This window comes from Chanos chanos, chromosome 4 (assembly GCF_902362185.1).
Source record: "Chanos chanos chromosome 4, fChaCha1.1, whole genome shotgun sequence".
Classification (NCBI taxonomy): domain Eukaryota; kingdom Metazoa; phylum Chordata; class Actinopteri; order Gonorynchiformes; family Chanidae; genus Chanos; species Chanos chanos.
This window is the reverse complement of record NC_044498.1, coordinates 3,627,871-3,654,143: the sequence shown is the minus strand read 5'-3', so window position 1 is coordinate 3,654,143 and position 26,273 is coordinate 3,627,871. Positions and strand designations below refer to the sequence as shown.

At 39.8% G+C, this 26,273-nt stretch overlaps 3 protein-coding genes across 3 annotated transcripts; 2 read left to right on the top strand and 1 right to left on the bottom strand.

Annotated features, from left to right (window-relative positions):
- Nucleotides 1–407: 407 nt before the first annotated feature.
- On the bottom strand, nt 408–1,262 carry LOC115809225 (ankyrin repeat domain-containing protein 9). The gene has a single exon (XM_030770801.1). It carries the CDS (start codon nt 1,260–1,262, stop codon nt 408–410), a length of 855 nt encoding a protein of 284 aa, XP_030626661.1.
- Nucleotides 1,263–5,977: 4,715 nt separating this feature from the next.
- On the top strand, nt 5,978–12,361 carry LOC115809224 (ornithine decarboxylase-like). Its single transcript, XM_030770800.1, has 10 exons — nt 5,978–6,079; nt 7,522–7,695; nt 8,040–8,212; nt 8,979–9,195; nt 9,644–9,727; nt 9,817–9,979; nt 10,333–10,406; nt 10,691–10,716; nt 10,838–11,071; nt 12,235–12,361. The coding sequence occupies exons 1-10, from the start codon at nt 5,978–5,980 to the stop codon at nt 12,359–12,361; spliced, it is 1,374 nt and encodes a 457-aa protein (XP_030626660.1).
- Nucleotides 12,362–18,321: 5,960 nt separating this feature from the next.
- LOC115809223 (ornithine decarboxylase-like) lies at nt 18,322–23,643 on the top strand. Its single transcript, XM_030770799.1, has 9 exons — nt 18,322–18,423; nt 18,830–19,003; nt 19,525–19,697; nt 20,661–20,877; nt 21,342–21,425; nt 21,515–21,677; nt 22,014–22,126; nt 22,888–23,102; nt 23,580–23,643. The coding sequence occupies exons 1-9, from the start codon at nt 18,322–18,324 to the stop codon at nt 23,641–23,643; spliced, it is 1,305 nt and encodes a 434-aa protein (XP_030626659.1).
- Nucleotides 23,644–26,273: the final 2,630 nt, after the last annotated feature.

Here is a 26,273-nt window from a genome sequence, read left to right as displayed (position 1 = left end):
ACACTGACACTGTAGGCCTAATGAATCTGATGAACTGATAACTCATGAGGTGATGCTCATGTCTTCATAAAAGACCTGTACTAGGAATGGGGTCTATTGCATGATGTTTCAAAACAGAAAATTTAAAAATTTCATTTGAAACTGAGAAACTCAGTTTTCTCATTTTCTCAGAAAAAGTTGTTTAAAATATTCACAATAACGGTACATGTTATTGTTCTGCTCTTGCTCTTTTTTTCATATTTCACTGCAGTTACAGGCTGTAGTGACCTCACACTGCATGCAAAACACTGGGATCATTATAGTCTATAATGAATGAATGAATGAATGAATGAATGAATGAATGAATAAATAAATAAATAAATAAATAAATAGGTTACACAAAACTTTGTAAATTCGACACAGTTCTTTTAAAACATTTTGAAGTGTTCACGTTGTCTGCTGGCTTCTGGAAGTGGCTTTAGACACCTTGGTATAGGGAGTTTGTCCAGACTGTTGGGGAACTGCTCTGGCGGTAGCTGCAGGAGAATCCTTTGCATAGCGATGAGAAACAGTGGGGCCGGTTTGTTTCCGATGAGGTAGTTGAATTTGTCCTCTCCTAGGACTTTGGTCCAGCATGTTGGATCTTTCTGCAAAGAGCTTTTCAGTTTGAAACGAATTTCTGGCATGAACATCAACAGGTTGTCCAAGCACATGTTTTTTGCCCTAATATTTACCTTAGAGTCCCAAAGCTGTTCAAGGATGACGTCTAGAGGTGTCATTCCGTTGTGGTCCTCAGCCTGGGGCGACGCACCGTTACCTAATAACAGCATGACTGTTTCTGATCGTAGTAGCTCGCAGGCAAGGTGGAGCGGGGTCTTGCCATCCTCCAGATGAAAGCAACCTGTACGGTTCATGTACGAGCCCATACCGGGGAGCCGATGCGCTACTCCTAAAATAAGGCTCAGGATATCCCGCCTGTCATACCTAACTGCCATCGCTAAATGAGGAGCAGACGATGGGCAGCAGCAAAATCGCTCACCTGGCATCGCCAGTGCTTCGCCTGAATAATGACTAAGCAGATACTGTGCGTATGCTTGATGGTCGTGCACAATAGCGTACAGAAGCGCCTCTGATGGCGTGTACGTTCTCTGGTTCGCGTTTTCTTCCCAGTAAAAGGTCTCCATGGTGCGCATGTCCTCCAACATCCATACAGGCTTGAGGTCTCGTACCGCTTGATAAAATAGAAGGGAAGGGAATTTACGCTGTTTACATGTGTCATCCATGTCGGATCGTACATATTTCTTTGAAGCTGACATGCTGCGATGCGCGACGGACGATGGTGGCACCAAAATTGGCGCTGGACGAGGAGATCGGTTTCATTCGCTAGGTTTCGAATAAGACAGAAGCCTCCGTTACGCTACGCATCTTTTCTATGGTGTCAGAAATATTTGGTGGATCTCGTGCATGTCCAGTAATGAGCTGCCAGCAGATGCGCAAGATAGTAGTCCATTTATTTGAGGCTGCCGGAGGGGCTGGATAGACATGCAGGCACTGAAGCAGGTCCCGCAGACGGAGAGATCTGTCTGCATTGCAAACATACTGCGCAGGCGCTAACGGAGGATATTTTAACCATTTCGGCTCCCAGTTTACATTCTGCCCTGGCTAGCAGATCACGAATACCAAGATAATACACACGTTGTACTCTTTCGATTTTGTCTCTCATTAATAGCTCACTGGAAGGCAGATTTATTCATAGCAGGAGAGTATGAGATTTTGACATGTGAGCATTGAGGAGGCTTGCCTTAGATACATATCAAAAATATTTTTAGCAGTTTAAATTGACAATATGGTGCAATGGTCGAGTCCAGAGTTCACTGTGCAGTCACGATAGTGAGCCCTGAATGCAGCTTAGAATGAGATTAGTGTTTTTTATTTCCACTAATCAATGCGCAGTTAAAGACTGGTGAAGGGCCATATCAGACCTATGCAAACAGGCCCAGTGTGCTTTTATCACGTAGACCTACTTTGCTCTGTTCTAGAGGTAGGTGAACCAGACAGTGGCTAAACTGAAGTGCGTGAAGTGTATAATTCAGTAGTTTACTAATGCTGTAACTTGGAATCTCTACCATTGTAATGTCTTATGATTGGTCATCACTTCATGTATCAGATAGGATTAAAAAAAAACATACCTTTTTATACAGGGACACTGTGGGAAAAATATCGCTTTGCATTACAATGGTAACTTTTAGATGGAAAAAGTGGCTCATGACTATTGTCATGATGAAGCACTATATTGTTGGGACCTCTGCTTGCTAAATTACTATATGCTGCAAAATGTATCTTTATGTTAGGACAACGAACATTTATCGTGTAGAAGACAAGGCCTCTGAGCAGTGGCACTTCTAGCCTGTATGGCACCCTGGGTGAACCCCCCCCCCCCCCCCCCCCCCCCCCCCCAAAGAGAAAAAGGACCACTCTGCACTGACTGTAATTCTTATTTAGACATTTGGAACAACACAAATAAATAATTAGAACATTTCAAAATATAGAAATATATACAAAAATAAGACTCATAAATATCAAAAAGAAGTAACAAAGACAAATAAAAACCATTTTTTAAAGTCTTTTAAGTTAGTGTAGGAGAGAATTCTCAGCCAGGGCCAGATATGGCTAAGATTCTGACCATACTGTTCACTTACTTTCAAAATAAATAATCAAAGTCTTCAGAGTCTGATGCAGTATAAGTTCATTGTATGTAGTCAAAGCATACAACAAACTGAGCCGGTCCCGGGAGTGGCTGAAACAACATCCACAAAGAACCAAATTTTATACAAAATCTTGTCACCTCCAGAACGGGATACACAGTGGTCACGCCTTTCACATTTCCTTGTCCATTTCATAATACACCATTACTTCACAGATCTCATCTTTTCTGAGAGTAGAACTCAAATACCTTCTCTCCACAATAGATCCTACTAAGCACAATCAAGGTGTGGTTTATCTCTATTTCTCTTTCTTTTCTCCCTGTCATTTTCTCTCTCTCTCTCTCTCTAAAACATTTATAAGCAATTATATCATTACGAACACAAATGACTACACTAATTATTTCACATTAATCAGCTCACATAAGATGGCTACATAATTATCATTGTGATTATTGTAAAACTGAACTAAAGGAACATTTCTGTTTCCTCCAACAGTGTCTCTGCACAGAGAAGGTAAAAGCATTCTAAATAGGATTACATATTATTTTATACCGTGTAGCAAACAAGGTTGGGGCTAAGAAACAACGGGTGGTTTTAGCCGTATTATGCCTCTCCCCTGAAGTTGTGTCATCATACAGACTACTTATTTGCTAAACTTTACACATACATCATCGCTGAATAAGATGGGGACAACACAAGACATGAGAAGTGAAGGTAGGGGGAAGATGTGCACATGTACCAAGAGAGGCAACATTATTTCAGTTTCTCTGTCACATAAACCCTGACTCAGTCTAAATACAGAAACATACTGTTCCCACAAAAGGACATAATATTTTTGTTCATACAAATTGTATGCTTCTCCAGCATAACAAAATGTATGTCCTAAAACTTTCCACTATCAAACTGCCAGCTGTAACAACCCACCCGTTTACTTCATAAACCTTCAATAATTTCTTTAACCCCTTTTTTCCCACATGGTCTTAAACGTTTCAATGACGTCTACTAATAAATCACAGGTCAGTTTCACCAAGACGATATTCATTTTAACTGTTAGGCTTTCAGCTCTAATTTTATACTGGTTCAACTACTTGCACTTACATCTCCTACTTTTCAATTTAGTTCCCAATAAACGTATTTCATCTACACGAAGTAGCTAAAAAGTTGGGAAACTCCACTGTAACATGGGCTGAGACTGATTTTGCATAACATTAGCCTGCAGACCGACAGAGGTTCTGTTCATCAATTCGTCCCAACTGCACAGACATACATCGTTTCAGAAATCCCAAGCACTGTTACTGCCAACAGCTGAGCCTCTGTTTTCCGGACTCTGCGGAGAACCGATGAAATGCGATTTATTCGTGAAACTGCTCAATAGGCCTACGTAGTGAGCAGTTTCACAGCAAGCTATACCGACATAAGCTCTCGGTCTCACAAGCGCTATCGTTCGGTAAAATTATATGATGCAGTTAAATAAATATACTGTTGGTTGACCAACTTATGTATCTGAAGTCCTGGGCTATGGAATATTCCACGCATGTAGACCATCGCTTTCTGACGTTAACATGTTAATGTTAACACCGAACCTCCCGTCAGCAAGTTGGATTTTCTGTTTCTCGAAAAGACATATCCAAGCGTTGCCTTGATATCGCGTGCCTCTCCTTTGCTTGAACTTGTCATTGAACTGGTCTCAGATGGTCTGTATTGGTTGAACTGGTCTCAAACAGTCTGTATTGGTTTTAGCTGGAGACAACTGGGTTATTGAGTTCACGTGAACTCACGTGGTGTGTGAAATGTTACAGTTGGTATTTAAATGGATTAAACTAATTTCAACTGGTAGAACCTGGAATTATAGTGAATACATCACTGCATGTAATTTATGTTTTAATAGTTTACTTCCACCATGTCCACACAGGCCGAGAACGCACACACACACACCTTTGTATACTGCAGTCTATACACCTTGATAATAACAATTTAACAGAGAATACTGAAATACAGGCAACAAGTAAATGTATGGAATACCTTTATTGTCATCGTAAATGTACAACGAGATTCAGAGTGCAGTACCAAGCAACATAAAAGGAATTAAAATATAAGTACAAAATGTAAACATAAAGAAAATATAGAAACATAAAAATACGAATGTAAAATCATTTTTAAGTGGCAGTGCAGTGCCTCAGGAAATGTTTTGTTTGTTTGATTTAATAGGGTATACAGTACGTTGGAGGATGGACATTTCTAAACATTTAAACGGCAGTGTATTCTAGGCTACTTAATTAATAGGCCTAAACATGGTTAACCAGGCATACAACATTCGCTGCTAATGGTACAGTACAGAATTTCACTTTTAAAATCATACAGACCATTTGAGACCAGTTCATCCCAATAGACTAGCAACTGGATTTTCAACTGGAATTTCCACTAGGGCACTGTCAACGTTATGCGAAAAAACGGAGAGCGAAGTTAAAACAGAAAATCCCAGTTGTTAAAATGTTCAGAATCCACCACTCCGCCTGGTTAACTGACCCACAAGGTGACGTGATATCATTGACGTGACGTGCAAATGAGCAATATTAAAACCGATCGCGCAAATGTCACCATTCCGAATTTTTTTGTGCGGGCGCCTCGTGCCGCCCCCAACAAGATGCTGCCCTGATCGGCTGCCCATGTCGCCCATGGGCTACCTAAATCCGCCACTGCCTCTGAGTGCACTGTAGACGTACAGGAAAACTATGTTAAACGAGAATACGACAAGTAGTTGGAGCATTCGAAATCGCCATAAGGAGACGTTGGGACAGAATTGGGAAGGAGAGGGTGCCCGGACTGGAAAGGCGAGGGTGCCCGGACTGGAAAGGCACGCCTTAGTCGTTGTAGGTGCTGTTGCACCTATCAGAATTAACAGCCGTCACCGAATCAAATCAAGATTCACTCACATATCTGTAGCCATAAAAAGCTACTTCTGAACTATCGCAACACTCATTCCGTCACCAGCAGCAGCAGGACACAAACGTAAGTTTTTTTTTATGCTTTCCAGATGCACAGCTTTTCAGTGTTATTAACCGTGGAGTTAAATGTTTGATGCAGACTTTGGCTGTATCCGTGTACTGTACTAAACTCATATACATGGCTCTTGTAAGATAGACATGGCTCTTGTAAGTAATATAACCCGTGTGTGTAGCCGCAGAGGCGAGATGCATGAATAGGCCACTGTTTGGCATTTTTAAAAATGATCTGTCTAACAAACTAACTAAACTATTTCTTCCATTCTCCCCATTTCTCACTAGTTCAAAACCATGACTTCACTCTGCCCAGAGGAATTTAATATTTCCATCATTGAAGATGGGTTTTCTGCTCGGGATTTTATGAACCAAAGAATTGAGGAGCTGGACAAAGCGGTGGGCACATTAACTTGGTTTATCAAAGAATCTTCCGTGAAACTCAGCTTCTGTTGTCGGCCTTTGTCTCAGAGGACAGTAGATAAAACACAGTGTAGACATGTCCGAAGGGCGCGTTCATTTCTTCCAAATTATGTCAGACAAATGGAAAAGACACTTTTTTCATTTTAGATTGCCAGGTGGCCGCTGGAGGAAAGACTTTAAACGGTGCAATACATGGGCTAATAAATGTTTCACTGATTCACAGTGGTGATATTAAAAAAGTGCATAGACTCTCCCCCTCCTGCCCCTCTTCTCACCCTTTCTTGACATCCGCTCTTCCCACCCTCGTTTTCCATGTCCTTTGATCCTAATTTCCCTCTTCAGAGTTCACTTGTTCTGTCCTAAAATCAAACTCAGTAACTCTAGTCTCTCACCGGAGTTAAGGTTGTTGTTATAAAGCTTTACAGTCACGTCCCTACTCTTTAGGTGCCTGATAAACCATTTCATAGTGATCCAGGAACGGAACATATGATACTCATAGCTCAGTAGTGGCGAAATGTAGGAATGGTAATAAAAGTAATGCTGACTGGCCATATCCCCAGCTTCCAAATGTGCTCTGATGAGTGTGTGGTATTTGACTAATATGTAAGTCGTTATTACCGGCTAATCGGAAATCACGTGCTAGATTTTCTTTTTCTTACAGAAATTTGGCCAGACAGTAATGGCACCATAGTACTTAACGATCGCAAACTGCAGCAGCGTCTGCCTCCAAATGGTTCAAACTGTAGTCTTCACCCCGAGTGACTAAATTCCCAGCAAGGTTTCTGTAAGGCATAAGACATTACGAGACCAGAGATCAGATCTGAGATCAGAAATAGCTTCATATGCTGGAATTGTCTTTTTGGAAAAGGATTCAGAAGTCTTAACTTTTGTCAACAAGTAGAAACGCTCTTTACTGCAAAAGTGTTGTTGTAAGAGAGAAGCTTGAACTTTGCAAGAACTAAGTGTGAAATGTTGAAAATCAGTCAGGAAAAGTGTTTTTGAGTGATTTGCAGTGCTTCTGTTTTGAAAAACTTGTTTTAAAATATACGCGCTGGTGTTCTTCACAAGTCGTTTTGTATTTTGGAGTTGAAAACCGACGAACACAAAGCTGAGCTCCTTTATCGTTTCTTGTTCTTTGATTTTTTTTTTTCTGTACAGAACAAAACAGAGAAATAAAGAATTTTTTTTTTGAAGAGTCTGTATGCAAAATCCAAAACCAAATGGCAAGGGTGGGTCTATAGAAAATGAACTGATTCTGCTGTTTCTGAAAGTCTTGTTTTATTTATTTATTATTTATTCTTTAGGTTAAAAGGGTGTCCTTACTAAATTGCAGGCAAAGTGGCTCTCTTAAAACAGGTTCACATGTATCTAACTTTATAGACCACTTCTAAAACTCATCCTCTCTGCTCTGTCACCAGGGAAACAGGGATGCCTTCCACACTGCAGACCTCGACAATATCCTGGAGAAACACCTCCGCTGGGTGGAGAACCTTCCGCGGGTTGTTCCCTTCTACGCTGTGAAATGCAACAACAGTCGCCCAATCCTGGCCCTGCTGGCTAATCTAGGGGCATGTTTTGACTGTGCCAGTCAGGTGTGGATGGTGCTCTCAGCCTGTCATGAGTTTGCATGTCTTCAGCTTTCAGTGTAAACAAGTTTCACATAAAAAAAAAAAAAAACCCTTCCCAAATATTTTACATAGCTTGTCATATTAGTTAAAAGCACTGACTTTGTGATATATTCAACAACACAACATGGATTTTGTGGGCAGTCAGTTTTTGCCTATTTGTATGAGAATGCTAACTTTCCCTCTGCAACATTTCTAAACTCCATTAACTTACCTGTTCAGAGGCAACAATGAAAATGTGTCATTTTTGTTTTCCGTTCAGTTTAGAAACCATCCTGAACGTGTATTTATTATTCTTCCTCTCCACGCAGTCTGAGATCCAGCAGATTTTGTCTCTTGGCGTAACTCCAGATAGAATCATCTATGCCAACCCCTGCAAGCAGGAGTCTCATATCAAATATGCCTGCATCCATGGAATCCAGATGATGACGTTTGACAGTGAGGATGAACTCGACAAGATATCCAGGTGCCATGACAACGGAAAGTGAGTCATCTCGTCTGTGTTTGACTGGCAAAGATGTGAACAGTAGGAGAATAAAATTTCTAGCAGCTCCTGCAGTACTGTTGTCCTGAAAGAAAGCGGTAGTAGTGACGTTGTCGATAAAGGGTTATAACTCGTATCAAAATCAAGACTAATTCATAAGTATCTCACTTCTGCCATGACCTAAAATGAAATTGCCTTGTTTGTGAAGTATTTTCTCTCTCCCCGCACTTTGCATAGAATTCCCATTTGATCTTAATTTAGTTTTGGGATATTGCTGTCCGTCCAATTCACAATGCCTGAAAAGCAGCTCAACAGTTGATTTATACTATAATATTCTGATGGTGGCAGTTAGTTATATATGTATAAATATATCAACTGAAGTGTGTGCAAAGATCATAAAACTCAACCAAGGATACAAAGTTAAAACTTAACCCTGTGATACATCAGAGAATATGATGCTTCCATAAAACACAGTTAGTACATCTATCAAAATATTGTCTGCCAGGGATAAGCGCTAAGCACTGTCAAATAGGTCCAGCCAAACAAATTTTTGAAAAACATTAGTGTAATATGCTCAAATGCACAATTTAAATCCCCAAATTTATATCTTATGGACTTTACATGGATCTAGGAGTAAAAGACATCCAGAGAAATTGTGAGATTAATCAGTTTGTCATTCATCCATCCATCCATCCATCCATCCATATATCCATATATCCAATCATCCATTCATCAAAAGTCCTTTTAATTTGTCTCATCTCTTCAGACTTGTCCTCCGCATTGGGGTGGATGACTCCAGATCATTCCTGCGGCTGAACTCCAAGTTTGGGGCACGTCTGCAGGACTGTTGTAGGCTGTTGGAGCGAGCGAGAGAACTGTGTTTGGAGGTGGTCGGTGTCAGTTTCCATGTAGGCTCCGGCTGCAGAGACCCTCAAGCTTTTAGGGACGCCATCTCAGCTTCCAGAAGGATCTTTAACATGGGGGTAAGCATCCAGTGCAGGTATCAAACCCAAGGGCTGGTCAAGATCCATACAACTTCTGTTGCTAGCCTCTGTGTCGTAATATGTAATATCTGGAAACAATCAGTATACACTGTCAGTGTCAACATTTTAGCCTTGAGAAACTGAAGGAACATCTGTTTGATTTTCTCACCCAGATCACCTAATCATTAAGCCCCACATGAGCTGAAACAGCTACATCAGTATATGACTGGAAGAAGTCCAAACTTTTTCCAGTGCTCCCAAACATGGGTGTTTATTCAGGCCAACCAGAAGAGGAGAGGATTTGTTTTAGTGGATCAGTGTTTAAGGTGGAGGACCAAAGGTAGCCTTGTCCATCCAGATTAAGAGAATTCATATGTTTCATATGAATTCCTTAACAAATATGCCTTGAATATCATTTTAGAAATCTGTGTGAATGCTGATTTTACAGATTGAGTTGGGCTTCAAAATGAATTTGCTGGACATTGGCGGTGGTTATCCTGGAAGCAAAACATTTAACCCGAAGTTTGAAGAGGTGATTACTTGATTTACTTGATTCAAGGGTTCCTGCATTAGAAATTACCACCATCTCTTCCTCTGACGTTTGGTTTTCTTCTCTCACAGTTTGCTGATGTCATCAAATTTGCCCTGAATGATTTTTTTCCGGATGACACTGGGGTTCAGGTCATCGCTGAGCCGGGGAGATATTACGTGGCATCTGCCTGCACATTAGCTGTCAATGTGATTGGCAAAAAAGTCCTCACAGACAAATCTTCTAACAAAAACGGTACTCAGTCACGGATGTTTCAGATATAAAGACAAGGCATGCAGTAGTGGAAAGTCATGGGGAAAACACGTAATCCTGACTCAGTTTTAGGTGTGTGGGTGTTTCAGTGGTTGTACAAGGAAATTGCAATATTTGGATAAAATTAGCAATCCCCACATGTAATATAAAATCGTTTTTTCAGTAGAGCATTTCAAAGTAATTAACCTCCCTAAATGTAGCTGTCTTGGGATGGTGTTGAAAAGTATTCTGACAGTGTTTTGAATGTGCCTGTGTATATATACGCCCTGTACACTCCTGTACACTCCTTTCGTGCTCCAAAACTTCCTTTGTGTCTATGAATCTGTGTCCTGTAGCTGATGACGACGACATCCGAGCTGAGAGAATCATCATGTACTATGTCAATGACGGCATTTACGGGTCCTTCAACATGGATGATGAAATCATTCCAAGAGTCTTCCATCCCCACAATGTGAGTGCACAGATACTAACTGACAGACTCATTCCGTCATAAATATATTCCCATCACTTGGATCTTCATTGCAAAGAAATGAGCTCTACCCATTCCACCCAGCTGTTCATTTGACTGTCCAGTTGTTCTTTGCGTGGGATAAATTGCATCCCTGTTCACAAGATCATCCTCTAATAATTACACTAGTCAGTGCTGGACTACAGAGTCTCCATCCATCACACTCTTTCCTTGTACTATCAGACTGCATTCTTTTTGAATACGAGTTATGATCAGCTGCTTGATTTCAGATTTGTCTTTCATAACCTGTTTAGTTGTATTGTGCTCTCTTCTGGCACTCATTAATTCATCCATTCGGTTCATTCATTCTTCCACAATCTCACTTTCCTCACCTTCCTCACCTGTTGGAAGAAACAAGTGCTCAGTGGTCACAAATACCCCTCCATCATCTGGGGTCAAACCTGTGATAGTCTGGACAACCTTGTCGAGCACTGTGTTCTTCCTGAGCTGGAGACTGGTGATTGGCTATTGGTCGATGAGATGGGGGCGTACACCAGTGTTGTGGCCACCAAATTTAATGGCTTCAAGGAAGCAGACACCCATTTTGTGATGACACAAGCATCGTGGTGAGTGTTGAATGCTGTAGAGAAGCCTAAAGGAGTGGTGATATTTTTATGTTACACTGAAAAGTAGTCACTTGTTTGTTATTTGTGAACTGAACAGGCTGGACTTTAATGAAATTCCATAATGTTGTCATTTTGGATATTGCTGGGGTTGATTCATATGTGCGGTGTGTCACCATGTTTCTCCTTCTTTTCTCTCTTGTTTGTTTTGTGTTTGTTTGTTTTATTTTTCCTTTACAAACTCCAGGAAGAAAACACAGCAATTCTTTCTGCAGAGGAGGAAATCTGAATGGTGAAAATGTATTCCAACAGCCACGCGTTTTATCAAATTTACCATTACACGATGCTATTTTATGTGTTTTATGTGTGGGAGACAGATGCTGCATAAGCATGATAATGCATAAACCCTTGATTGTGTGCAATAAACCTCAGCCCAAATATGAACTCATCTTTAATATTACATAATGTACATTAATGCAGATTTATTACTGAATAGACACAAACCAGTTTTGCATGCATGTATTTGTAGAACGATATCTATGGTACAGACTGTCGGGCGACAAGTGGGGTTTTAGTTTGCAAGACATGCAACTTTTAGTTTGCAATACATGGGCTAATCAATGTGCCAGTTATTGTGGGATTAAAAAGGACCCAGCCACATGTCAGGAGAGGAATTTACAGCCAACACAACACAACCAAAAAATCTCCAAATCCTCATGCATGACAAAGACCACATGAACTTAGAACAAACCCCGTAACAATAAATACCCCTAAGTTGTAATGTAGGGAGGACCAGCTATCTAACTTTATCGAGAGATCTGCAGTAATTCAGAATGCTAGCACGACCAACTTTGCTATGTATAAAAGGCGTAGAACGTTGCAGGGAGGCCGGGCGGGAGAGGGGTGCTCGTTTTATCAAAATTACACATACAAACATTACATACGTACAGTGGTGGAATATAACGAAGTACAAGTATTACGTTACTGTACTTAAGTACATTTTTCATGTATCTGTACTTTACTTAAGTAGATTTAGTTGTGGGTACTTTTGACTTTTACTCCACTACATTTTACAGCAAATATCTATACTTTCTACTGCACTACATTTCTAAAATGCGTTGCGTTACAAGTTACAGTCACATTGCGTTTTTTTGTTTGTTTGTTAGTTTTAAAGTAATCAATGGCGTGAGGGGAATTGGTCCTCTGAACCAATCAAAGCGGGCAGGTAATGTTAGGCCCTCCTTCAACAAGAGCGGGGCGCGCCGGCAGCAACAGCGTCAGCAGCAGCACTAACCGGTGATAAAACACGCAAAATGGATTCGAGAGAGGCCACCACGGAGATTCAGCCATTAGACATGCGCCACCCATGGCCTTATTCAAAAGAGTTGTTTGAGATAACCGGTTCTAAAAATGATTCATGGAGTTTCCGGTGCAGTCTCCCTCCAAAACACGAGATACTAGCTTTCAAAAATTCGCCGTCAAATTTGAAGAAACGTATTGAGGTAAATTAAGTTGCTTAACGCTACCTGACTTTTGCATGTTAAATTAATTTAGGTTAGTGAAGTCTTATGTAACCTTAGCTAGCCTCTTGTTCAAATGCACCACTAGCAACAAGTAAACACGATTAAATTATTATAATCTAGCGTTAACTGGCAAGTAACACATGCATGTTGCTAACGCAATGTAGTCTTAGTCCTGGGTGTTTGCTTGGATGCTAGATCTCGGGAACAGCGGTAGTTATGTTGCTTGTGTGGCTAGGGGCTCTTTAGCCCTGTGCTCCTTCAGAGTTAAGGTTTAAAATTAGTGGATATTATAGAATGACAGGATTAACATCGTCGTAATTACTTTAAAGATATCTTTGTCTTAATTACACTGAAATGGAATTTAAAAGTCAGACAGTAAACCCTACTTGGCATGCTTATATTGAGCCAAACCAAATTTCCATCTCCTGTAAGAACAGTCTGGCAAAAGTATAAATTTTGTAATAGATAATATGTTGAAATCCTGTGTTAGGATCAGTGCCTCCTTTGTTAGGTGTGTTTAATGCCCCTTTTTTCAGGCAGACAACTTTGACTTGAATGTGTTTACTGCAGTCAACATAACACAGTGGTTTTGCATTGTGTTATATTGTGTTTGGTTTTATTTACAGTTAAATAAAAACTTTCAAAGGTATAATCAGTCCCCTTTCTTATTTTGCTTAATGGCATTTAACTCTGCAGGTAACCCCTGAAATTCTGATTCACAGAATCGTAAGTCCAAGTGTGAACTTTGTCACAGAGGGTAAACACAATAAAAACAATAATCTTTCAAATAATTGATAAGAGATTGTTTGCCAGTGTTATCAGTAGCATCATCTGCAGCATTGTTAATTAAAATGGCACAGCCCATACTATTGATGTATTAAACAAAATATACATACAGTAGGCACACTTAATGATATTGTAGACCATTGCATTAGGGAATACATTCAGCAAGTACTTTTACTTTTAACACTTTAAGTATATTTAAAAGCATGTACTTACTTACTTTTACTCAAGTAAAAAGGTTAATGTGGTACTTTTACTAGAGTACGTTTTTGTCTGTTTATTTGTACTTTTACTTAAGTACAGTGTTTGAGTACTTCCTCCACCACTGCATACGTAGAAGGAGACCTGTTGCTATCTACAGGAAACAAATTTTATTGGTGGTTAGGTTTTTATCAAAATTACACATACAAACATTACATACATAGAAAGAGACCTGTTGCTATTTAAAAGAAAAAATTTTATTTGTGTTTTATTTGTATGGTACACCATCTGAACTGGACTGAACTGAATAACCTTTCATATGGCTTCTGTATTTGCCCCCTCCCCCAACACACAAACATTTCTATGACTAGGTGTGGTTCATAGAATTATTAATGTTAATTAAGCTAAGGTTATTTGTAACCTCAGCTATTATAATAAATGAAAAATGTTTGAGAGTAATACCATGACATTGTACACATATTCATTTCCACATTTGGCTTTGAAATGTTTCGTAAGCCTACTATTATTGATATCGTCACCTACATAAACTGTTCAATAATCAATGGCATTGTGTGAAACGTTAGCTGGCGTACTAATATGAAAGAAATATCCTCGCCTGCATCATGACCAGAATAGGTAAATGTAACATGTTTCATACAATTGCCTTTGCTCCAGACGCTGTACCAGGTTACTGTGTTGAACGTTTCTTACAGATAATGGCATAACGATCATTGCCTTGTCTTACCGAATATGGTATGCTGCCAGTTCATACATAAGACGCCTGCTTATGCAAACGTGCGTCTAAAATACCAATTGCTATCTGTAGAAGTGCTGATGATGCAAGGGGCTGCGCTCGCCCCCCCCCCCCCCCCCCAACTCTCACACACAGCCGACACTAAATAACAAGTCTAGTCTGAATTAAGCATGCACTCGTGTCGGAGGAGAAGTTCTCAACCGCTGATTTTTTTTATCCAGTTGTATTTAGCTTCAAATTTTATTTTTAGATCTAAAACAATTACCGAGGTCCGGACATCGGTGACCTCATAGCGGGTTTCGGGCATAGATCTAATGAACATTTTTCAAACTTCAAAAAGTATCTCCTCCTTCCTGACGGAGGCAAGGAGAAGGAGAGCAATCCCACGTTATCCAAACCAGATAAAAGACCCGACTCCTTGCTGTCAGCCAGTTAGTCGGCCAGAAAGAAAGCGCGTTCAACAAGTCTTGACCCACGCCCCTCCTCGTCCCTCCAGTTATTCCAGACTCCCACACCCTTAGGCGTGGTTGTTGCCACGAGCTCTAGTTTCTTTTAGTCATCCAGTATGTAGTTTTGATGTTTGCACATAGCTTATGTGTGTAGTGGATGCGCCTTAGTGTCACCTGTATCCCATTTTATTCAAGGATAGACGCATTCTGTACCGTTGGAATTTGATTGTTGTAATAAACGTTGACGTTCCCGTTTCTATTCTTGAGTAGGATGCGTCATGAGTCACACTCTCTAATGTGGTGATCCAAGAACTGGATGAGGAATTAATTCGAAGAGAAGGCCCTGTGACTGTACTTGCTACATTAACGCTATTATTTGAAATATGTTGACGCTAACGAAGAGTGGTTCTGAATATTCCTTAGGTTCGGTGTTCAGAGCCCTGAACTATAAATGGAGTTTTTCGGAATAACTGTAAATTAATTGGGTTCAGATTCTCAAATAAGGTTATAGGTATAGATATTTGTATTCAGCCAAATATTCACAGCGAACCATTAACTATAATTTATCTATACGCTACCATTGGCACGACAGAATAGCCTATACTATTAAACTACTAAATAATGAGTCTAAACTCATGCACTATAACAAACGAGACACACAGAGATACCCAACGCTACAATAATTTTACAGAGGTTGGTATTTTTAAGCATTTCAGAACCGATTGGTAATTAGCCCATTTAAATCGAATACGATCCATAATAACGACAGAAAATGTTAAGATAACGCACACATTTCGAAACAGCTTCAAACAAGCTTCAGTTCTAAATTAAATCTTCCGGCCCTCCATACAAGGTTTGAGAGAGAGAGAGAGAGAGAGAGTCCCAACGTTAAATGAAAAAATATAGAAACCTGAGATTGCGTACTAAACAAAAAGCAGAAAAGGAAAGATCTGCACACTGTAAGACAAAATTTTAAGTCTACTTTGTGGAATGTGCTAAATTTCTAAAGATACAGACTTCAGGTGTGATCAGTCCAATCTTTATTACATGCGCATAGGTGAGTACAACTTACAGAGTAAAGACGAGTAATACCCAGAGGAGAGTGATTTCACTTTCTCTGTCTTAAAGAAAACAACTACTGGCAGTCGGTCGTATATCCAAGGGCAGGTTGTTTTACTATTTTTATCCAACGACCTTTAACAGGACAGTTCTCTCTTTTTATCACACACACGAGTTACACGAACTGCCAGCAGTTAGCATGATGTTCTTCTCTTACAGTGCGTGAGTGTCAGTACAACTTTCTGTTCAACATCAGGATCTCTGTGCATTTCCTAATATAGGAATTGCAACGTTTACATTTATTGCTTCCCTCCTTGGTAATTTTCCACTTTCCTCTAAACAGTCAAACATTTGGTAACATCGAAACACAGTTAGATACATGTCGAACTATTTCCCACAACACCCCGAATAAACTGCCAATATTGAGAAAAGCTCACAAATCCAAGTGAACACAGGATCAACACGCCCACGACCGCAGGGTCGTGCAGAATGAGGGGGCAGGTAGGAAGGATATTTTGTAGGGTTTCTGAGAGGACTTGCATTGCGCTGGAGCGGAGAACACATCAATTCAACAGGTTTCACACAGGCAACTTGTAAAACAAAGAAAGAAACCCCACAGGCAAAACTCCCTTGTTTGAGAAATTTTATTTGACAAGTAGCCTAATTATGGGAACGCTTGCAGCATCAGCATTTCTGTTTCATTTATTTTTCGTTGTTTACCTTCGTGTGAATAGGCCCCAGGTTGGTCACCATCATCCTCTGCTTAGGGCACAGGATACTCGGTTCCGGATAGTAGCCGCTTCACATTTACGTTCCACACATTTTCCGTGAATTCATGTATATCCTTACAACCTGATGTTTTTATATACAACTAAATAAATACAGTATAAGAGTTATCTACAGACATGTAAGTTGTATGGACTGTGTAAAATAGTTTGAGTTCTTACTCGAATGGGTGTTTGATTTTTTAAAATTAATTTCTTAATTAAAACAACATACAATTGTTTAATTAGTTTAAATGAAATCATTTCTTCAACATACACAACAATCTGTAACTTTAACAATTCTTTTTCAGTTAATTAGCATGTGGTAGGATCTCACGTCTTACAGTCTACACAGGAAACATGCCTTTGAGATAGTGTGGTAAGTCAAACCATTCAAAACCACCTCAACATATTTGTCAATCGTTTCTACATTTCACTCAACATTTGCTCTTTCACTCATATGATCACAGAAGGCTGCTGGTCAAACGTAGCAAGCTTTTTTTTTGGTTTGGTTTGGTTTTAATTTGCCTCAGGCTTATGCGTAACAGGATACAGTATCGTTTGTGTCATGATAAAAAAGGGATGGGTCACCAGAGCAATCCGTCTTCCATCTTCAGTTTTGGTCACAACAGTCCGTTCTAGGGTCGAACACGTCGCAGAGGTAAGTTTTCATGCATGTCCGATGCACCGCTGTTTGGTAAAGTTTAGCAGTTTCCTTTTTAATTATCGGAGGCAGTCCACTGGTGCATTAATGTATCAGTCCAGTTTGGTTTGCTAAACTATACTGATTAAATTTGTTGCTTTTCACTTTCACTTGTTCATAGTATATACATCAAAAACTCATCTTCTGGCATGTCTTTATATAATGTGGATATAATAACGTTTCACAATCTCATCCTTGTATACTAACATCTCACAACCTCATCTAGAGCCCGACCCATAAAGGCATGCCGATATTATCAGCCAGTATGAGCTAATTGCAGATAAATCGGTATCGGCATAAATCGGTATGACTAAGCTAGCTTATGTCATGTTTATCAGTGGAAGACCGCTAACATTAATGAGCGATTAAACTGTAACATTCAGTTTATTCTAAATGAAGCAATGGTAAATATATCTGCGACTCGCATGTCTGTAGTTACAGTCTATGCATTGCAAATTGTCAAACCAGAGGGGACACGTAAATAAACATGAGCTGAACAGGTATCTAACATGGCTTGGTAGCCAAACAAGGTTATTTAGTTTCTCTTTCAAACGTGTAGTGTGAAATCCCAAAGTAGCAAGTCCTAGACTCATGTAGTATGTAGTATTAGTCATGTAGTATTAGATGCATATAACAGCAGCGTTTAATCTAGGTCACAGTATCAGTTTCATGCATTATTTATAAAAAACTTTAATATATCGTGTTGTACTTTTGGTCAAAGTACTAGGCCTATTTACAAGTTTGCATTGTGTCATGTTATCTTGGTGAGGACTCTTAAATAACTACACATAACAGGTGGGGAAATCTGTTTATGTTGTGTGTTACTGAAGAAAAAGAAAGAAAGAATATTGGCCGATGTATCAATAATCTGATTTTTAAATCATCAGGTATCGAAATCGGTATTGGTTTGAAAAATCCTGTATCGGTCGGGCGCTAATGTCATCCTCTATTTCTCCCTCTACATGTTTCACTCCAGCTGACTGTACCCTCTCTCAAATTTCCCACTAGTTCAAAACCATGACCTCCTTCTGTCCAAAGACTCTAAATATTTCTGTCATTGAAGATGGAATGTCTGCTCTGGATTTTATGAACCAAAGAATTGAAAAGTTCAAAAAACTGGTAGGTGCATTGACTTTGTTGCTGTTCTTGTTGTCAGCCTAAGATGGCAGGAGAATGAACACAGAGCAAGTTTGTGTAAAGGGACTGTGTAAAGTATATCTAAACATTTTTCAAAGTCCGTTGTGAGAAAATTCTCCTTTGTCTTCTTTGGATTTTATAATCAGTTACACAAAAATGAGAACAACCCTCATTTCTCAAAAACATGTTTGATGATAGCCAAAAGAAAAAGAGAGAATGATCCAGTTGTTTCAAATGAATGTCTCAGAGAATGGACTGATCCAGTTGTTTCAGCTCTTGGTCTGTCATAGTTATCCTAAATAACCTGCAGTGTAAGCAGTCCTCCTAAAGCTCATGCCTGATTTTATAGACCACATCTAAAAGTCTACCTCTTTGTTTGTCAATAAAGGGAAATAGGGATGCTTTTCACACTGCCGACCTTGGAGATATCCTGGAGAAACACCTCCGCTGGGTGGAGAACCTTCCGCAGGTCATTCCGTTCTACGCCGTGAAATGCAACAACAGTCGCCCGATCCTGGCCCTGCTGGCTGATCTGGGGGCGTGTTTTGATTGTGCCAGTCAGGTACGGGACAGTCTGTTGTGAGTGTACATGTCTTCAGCTTTCAAAGTAAACAGTGTAAACCCCAAAACCCAAACAGTCTAATGAGTATTTGGGAAGCTATCAGCGTGGTGATCAAATAAAACAAAACTGCAAACTGAGACCAATGGATTGTATTCATTTCAAACACTGCAAGCTGCTTGTTTGCACATGTTTTCTATATATGTACATATTAGTCAAAAGCTCTGACTTTGCGATATTTTGAAAAACACTGTCCTTATTTTGTGGGTGGTCAGTTTCTCAGTATGACAATGATAAGCTTTCTCAACAAACATTTCTAAACTTACGGAGATGGAGATAGTCTTGTTGGAATCGTGTTGCATCTTTTATAAAACATTTTGAGAGTGAAACGAAGCATTCCTAAATGGAAAGCAGACTGAGATGATGTGTGAAAATGTGATTTTTTTTTGGGCTTGGCCAAGACACCGTTTTATGTTAATTATTTAGACACCAACTGACGTTAATTTTGTCTCCTCTCCACACAGTCTGAGATCCAGCAGATTTTGTCTCTTGGCGTAACTCCAGATAGAATCATCTATGCCAACCCCTGCAAGCAGGAGTCTCATATCAAATATGCCTGCATCCATGGAATCCAGATGATGACGTTTGACAGCGAGGATGAACTTGACAAGATATCCAGGTGCCATGACAACGGAAAGTGAGTCACCTCATCTGTGTTTGACTGGCAAAACAGTTTTGGGCAATTTTGGGAGGTTTAACTGTAGGATGTTAAAAACTGTGTCTGAAAAACAGACTTGTCTTATCAAAACAACAGGCAAGAATGCATAACAAATCAAGTGAATAATAATAATGATGATAATAATAATAATAATAATAACTTAATTTACTTCTAATATTTTTTTGCACCCTGAATTTTTTTTTTTTTGGATAATTTCTGTCTGATCTTTTTTCTTTTTTAGTTTGGGGAAAATTGCTATTCATCAATTTACAATGCTTAAAAGGCACCATATCTATTTACTGTTTGACTGCATACCATAACAAAACATAACAACAGAGGCTGACTGTATTCAGAAATCATTTCACCACACTGAAGCACATAAAGGACAATAAAACTAGACCAAGTGTAGAACCCTAAACAAGGTCGGATCTGCTCCAACAGACCAAATTCATTTTCAAGTCACTCCTGGGAGGTATTCCAAGTATGTGGTTTAGAGACTGACCTGGATAAATGAACTCAGAGTGAGTAGTAAACTTCCTAATCGAAGTGCCCTATGGCCTCATTTCTCCCAGCAAAACAAAGCCATAGGGCTCTTCTTTTAGGAGGCTTACTACTTACTCTGAGTTAACTTATCCGGATTAGTCAATAAACCATGTTCTTGGAACCCCCCCCCCCCAGTCTATTGCATCAAATGCAACACTTACATCTTGAGCATTAAGAACTCTTTTTAGCAATCTCATATTATGCAGTCTAATCTAAAACTGGACTGAAACAAATGACAACATATATATATATGTTTTTTGGTATGTGTTTGTTTCAAATCTAATGTATTTACTGGCATTACTGTTTATCATTTGGAGAAAATGTACAGAGAGCTTTTGCCCATTTCTCTCATCCACTATTCCAAAGCCAAAGTCCCTTTAATTTGTCTCATCTCTTCAGACTTGTCCTCCGCATTGGGGTGGATGACTCCAGATCATCCCTGCGGCTGAACTCCAAGTTTGGGGCACGTCTGCAGGACTGTTGTAGGCTGTTGGAGCGAGCGAGAGAACTGTGTTTGGAGGTGGTCGGCGTCAGTTTCCATGTAGGCTCCGGCTGCAGAGACCCTCAAGCTTTTAGGGACGCCATCTCAGCTTCCAGAAAAATCTTTAACATGGGGGTAAGTGTCCAGTGCAGGTACCAATCCCAAGGACCAAACGGTCTTAATTTATTAAACTTCTATCACTGCGTGAAATGAAATATCCTAGTGTTTTGACATCGTTAAACACTCTGGACTGCACTTCACTACTAGATTTCATGATTCTCATCCTCAGGGATCCCAGAAGGAGTTAAAACATATCAGTTTACAACCACGAGACACTAACTTCAGTTAGCTGACACCTGGAAGCATCCTTATACATGCAGGGTGACCAGGAAACAAAAGTAGCACTTGTTTAGTTGATTGCTGATTAAGGGGGTGGAGAGAAGCGTGCACAGACAAGTCTGTGATGTCTTACAGGAGGAGGTGAACTTTGGTGTAATAATATGTCTCATGGGAATTATCTGAAAAATGTTATCGAATATGATTTTTATAATGTATGTATGTCCACTGGTTTATGTCATATTAACTGTTTGATTTTACAGATTGAGTTGGGCTTCAAAATGAATTTGCTGGACATTGGCGGTGGTTACCCTGGAAGCAAAACATTTAACCCGAAGTTTGAAGAGGTGATTGCTCAATTTTCTTGATTCAGGGTTTCCTACATTAGAAATTACCACCATCTCTTCCTCTGACGTTTGGGTTTCTTCTCTCACAGTTTGCTGATGTCATCAAATTTGCCCTGAATGATTTTTTTCCGACTGACACTGGGGTTCAGGTCATCGCTGAGCCGGGGAGATATTACGTGGCATCTGCCTGCACATTAGCTGTCAATGTGATTGGCAAAAAAGTCCTCACAGACAAATCTTCTAACAAAAACGGTACTCAATCATGAATATTTCGGACATACAAGGCATGCAGTAGTTTTCATCAGTAGAAACTCTGTAAAGGCAGAAAAACAAATCCATGATTCCTGGTACTGGGGCGTTTTAGTTGGAGGATGTCTCAAAGAACACAGCAGAAGTCAGATGAAATAAGTTTTAGAAGTAATTAAACGTTTTGAAGTAATTAATTTCCTTAAATTGTAGTTCTCTTGGAACTGTGTTGAAAAGTAATTCACCATTTTGTCAATGTTTTGAATGTGTTTGTATATATATACACTCCCTCTTATGTAGACTCCACAACTTTATTTGAGTCTGTGAATCTGTGTCCAGTAGCTGATGATGACATGAGAGCTGCGGGAATCTTCATGTACTACGTGAATGATGGCATTCATGGTTCCTTCAACATGGACGATGTTGCCAATCCAAAAATCCTTTATCCCCAGAAGGTGAGAACTCGCCTTCTCACTCAGGCCTGCATACACAAACACACACTCACTCAGTCTCTATCTCTCTGTCACACACACACACACACACACAACCTCTCACTCACTCTTTCATTAATTCACGCCCTTCCATTTGAACTCTTTACTTGGATCTTCAGAGTAAAAGCAAATCAGAAGAGTCCATTTAAGATGAGTATTTTAACCACTCAGTAGTTCTGTATGTGAGAACAATTCTAATCGTATTCACAAAAGATCACGCAATAATAATTACAACAGTTGTTAGACTAGACTACAACATCCCCATTCCTGTAAAGACACATCACCTTTGTTAGCAGACTGTTTCTCCAATGTCTTTATATGATCTTTATTTCAGTGCAAAGAAATGAGCTCTACCCATTCAGCTGTTCATTTGACTATTCATCTGTTCTCTGTGTGTGGGATAAATTTCAACCCTGGTCACAAGATCATCCTCTAATAATTACACTAATCAGTGCTGGACTAATCAGAGTCTCCATTTTATCACAATCTTTACTTGTATCGTGAGGCTGTTTTAATTTTGATTGAGTGTTATGATCAAATACATCACTTTTGTCAGTTTCTCCAACATCTTTATTTTACCAAAGGGTTTCGGTAGAGCTCACAGCACTCGTTATTTCTGGATTTCAGATTTGTCTGTCATTACCTTTTCAGCCGCACAACCCTCTCTCTTGGCAATCCTTAATTCATCTTTCCACAATCTCTCTTTCTGCATTGTATTTATGAAGAAACAAGCGCTCAGTTGTCACAAATACCCCTCCATCATCTGGGGTCCAACCTGTGACAGTCTGGACAACCTTGTGGAGCACTGTGTTCTTCCTGAGCTGGAGACTGGTGATTGGCTACTGGTTGACGACATGGGGGCATACACCAGTGTTATGGGCAGCAAATTTAATGGCTTCAAGGAAGGAGACACCCATTTTGTAATGACACAAGCTTCATGGTGAGTGTTTGCATAATACAGAGAAGATTAAAGGACAGGTAACTTTTTTTTTTTTTTCCCATTTATTGCTCACAGCTATCGGGATTTAGTTAACTCTGCAGGCTGGAATATCCAAGGGTGTGTTTGTGTTTTTAGCACGCGTAAAGCCGTTTAACACAAGCGAAACGTTACGAGTGCTGATGCAGAAGTTGATTCGTCTTGTCTTGCCTCAGTCTCCTTGTGCTGTCAGCACTTGAGTGTACCATGCAATTTTTGGGCCTTTCAGTGAGAGTGTCAGTTCTTGTGAATGAGAATGACAAAATAATATGTGAAGAGCACAAGGGCTCAGAGGCCATCCAAACAGATGAATTTGCACATTTAATGTAACTTACAAAAATCTTGCTCATGATGATTCGTTTAGGACTACTGTGGTGTTCGCTGATATAGGCTGTGTCTCACCATATCCATGTTTTTTTTTTTCTTCTCGGCCAACTCCAGGCGGAAAATGCAACGCTTCTGTTCCCAGAGGAGCATATCTGAGCGTGCTGAGCACCTCCTCTGACGGCCGTCTTCACGCACTCCCCGTTAAGCTTACTGATCTTTATGTTGTTTTATTGAATGTGTGGGTGAAATAGGGATCAACTATAATCTTGAGAGATTCATTAACTTGTGCCTTGAATGTAGGCAAAGAATTAAGTCCAAATTTTAATTTTGTCCTCGATGTCTTTATACTTTACTATAACACGGTTTCTATTTTATACGTATTTCCCATTGAAATCATATAAATGATTATTATGCCTCTAAGCATGTACATTATGAGTTTCATTTTTACCAAGGGACTCTTAGGCGTAGAGAATGACTGTAGAGAATATTTTCTACACGCACCTTATAGGCAACGGACAGGTAAACATTTAAATAAAAGCAAATGAGTAATTGCCTAATCTCATGTTTTTGTTATCAGTCAGTATTGTTTGTTAAACCTATACAGGCTTTTCATGCATGTAACTCGAAACATCTGTTCAGTGGCCACAAGAGGGCAGTCTTACATTATGTTCATTCCGTTAGTGTTTTATCCTCGTGGCCTGTCCTCAGACATCAACACCGATGTGTTCTTGGCGTTTCTAACACTGATGCATGACTGTACATGGTTCTGACTGGTCCCAGCTGACCTGCAAAATCTCATAGCACAAGCTAAAGGGTTAATTAACTTTGACAAAAAAAAAAAAAAAAAAAACCCACGACCTTTAAACAGCATTTCACCAACATGGCTGCTCCCACAAGAGATTATATGCAAGCTGAGGCACTCATCTCCCAGCCCACGGATGGGCTAAGCGTGCTATCTCTTGAGGAGGTGGTAGGATTAGTACAACATGTCCAATCCCTTCCCAGGCTACATTTCCACAAAGAAAGGGTTGTCCACAATGAGTATGCTGGCTACAGAGACAACACAAATGCTACGTAACTGCTTAGGCCGTTTTGCCAGGGAATTCAAATGCTCCAGGGCATGGAACCAGCCATTGCCAGACCGGAAACTGATCTTGGATATAGGGCATGGGTTAGACATGTTGTGATGTGAGCTTGTATGTCTTTTCGAAAAAGAGGTGATTTAGATCTGACTCTCTGCAGCATCAAGGAGAGAAAATGTAGCCCAACCCCTCCTCCACCCAATAAGTAGACTCTCCTGGTCTGTCTACCTACACAGCCCATTGTAAGCTGGGATGCATTCAAAGATATTGATTTCCTGTCTTGAGATGAACTAGAGAGACTAAGTTAATGAAAGAAAGAGAGAGAGAGATTCAGAGAGCGAGATAAACTGCTTGATAATCAGCAGTTCGAACAAGGAGCCCATAGTCTGAGAGACGAGTTAATAAGCTCACGTTCATTGTCCTAACTTAGGACTCATGTACAGAACCTTATTGTGATGTGTTTTCTCAAATTGGAAAAACAGAACATTACCATACAGCACAAACACATTCTCAGCTGAATTTCTACTACAGTATATAATTAAGTCTTTTTCATTCCCAGAAAAAAAATGAAGCAGTTTTTCCTCTTCCTTTTTTTTTTTTTTTTAAACTCACACACTGCATTTGCTGTATTCCATACAGGCTGTATACTGGTGTCCAGTGAGTAGGTTCATTATAGTGAAACCAGTCAAGCTGAAACACCCCAGTGTGTCTCTCATTGCCCTGGCTTCGGTGTACATACAGCAAGAGACTTATGTTTTAGTCATGTGTACATGCCTCTGACCAACACAACCCTCCAGCAGTCCTTAATAACCACTCAAAAACAAAAACCCTCAGAACCCGACTGGCTGCTGGTAATGTCTCGTTTCACACTGGGAGAACCAATAACCCTTTCCAATGGCTGTTTTGAAAGCCTGTTGACCTTATTCTGCCAAACTACCATTAGGCCACATTTTTACAGCAAAACATTGTTGGACATGATGCAACACTGACTTGCTCAGAAGGAATCACGTTTTGGACTATCCCCATCCTCTGCAATGGTCATTTGCTTTGCTTTGACAGTGACATCATCCACTGTCATTTGCTTTGTTTTGACAGTGACATCATCCAACAACGTTTTGCTTGCATGGTAAGAGCGATATGGATCTGTTCGAGCCTGGCTATGTAGCTAAGAGTGTTCCAGGGTTTCATCTTACTTAGGATATGTCTTGATGTATATCCTATCTTCAACTTCAATAACAACCCACCTAGTACACAGCTGATATAAACTCTCTCTCTCTCTCTCTCTCATGTATAAACCGTTAGTTTGACAACATTATTAAATGTGCTGGTTAAAAACCCAACCCTTTATGTTGATAAAATCAAGAATCTATGCACTATGCACTGTAATTACAGTGAAGCAAATAATAACATTCCTCTCAATCAATTATCATGCTTGTGATATAATGGTCACAGAGAATATGAAAAAGAATAAACAGGAAAACTTCTATGACGCATAATTTGCACGGTTCCCGAGGTGGCAAGATGGAGGCAGACACGAATAAAAATGATAATCAAGCTTATTTATCTGAGAAAATCACCTTGACAACAGACCGTGAAAAACAATTAAATGTTCAGGCTGCTTTGAGTGATGGTGATACGATGCCTTTCATATCTCAGTCCTCGAAGAATTTAGCAAATAAATAAATAAATAAATAAATAAATAAATAAATACTCGCGTTTTAAATAC

Coding starts and splice junctions, on each gene's coding strand:
- LOC115809225 (XM_030770801.1), bottom strand. CDS start 1,262: ATGGATGACACATGTAAACAGCGTAAATTCCCTTCCCTTCTATTTTAT.
- LOC115809224 (XM_030770800.1), top strand. CDS start 5,978: ATGACTTCACTCTGCCCAGAGGAATTTAATATTTCCATCATTGAAGAT. Junction 9,980..10,332: donor CAAATCTTCTAACAAAAACG/GTACTCAGTCAC, acceptor TGTGTCCTGTAG/CTGATGACGACGACATCCGA. Junction 11,072..12,234: donor GTGATGACACAAGCATCGTG/GTGAGTGTTGAA, acceptor TTTGTTTGTTAG/TTTTAAAGTAATCAATGGCG.
- LOC115809223 (XM_030770799.1), top strand. CDS start 18,322: ATGACCTCCTTCTGTCCAAAGACTCTAAATATTTCTGTCATTGAAGAT. Junction 18,424..18,829: donor TTGAAAAGTTCAAAAAACTG/GTAGGTGCATTG, acceptor TTGTCAATAAAG/GGAAATAGGGATGCTTTTCA. Junction 22,127..22,887: donor AAATCCTTTATCCCCAGAAG/GTGAGAACTCGC, acceptor GTATTTATGAAG/AAACAAGCGCTCAGTTGTCA.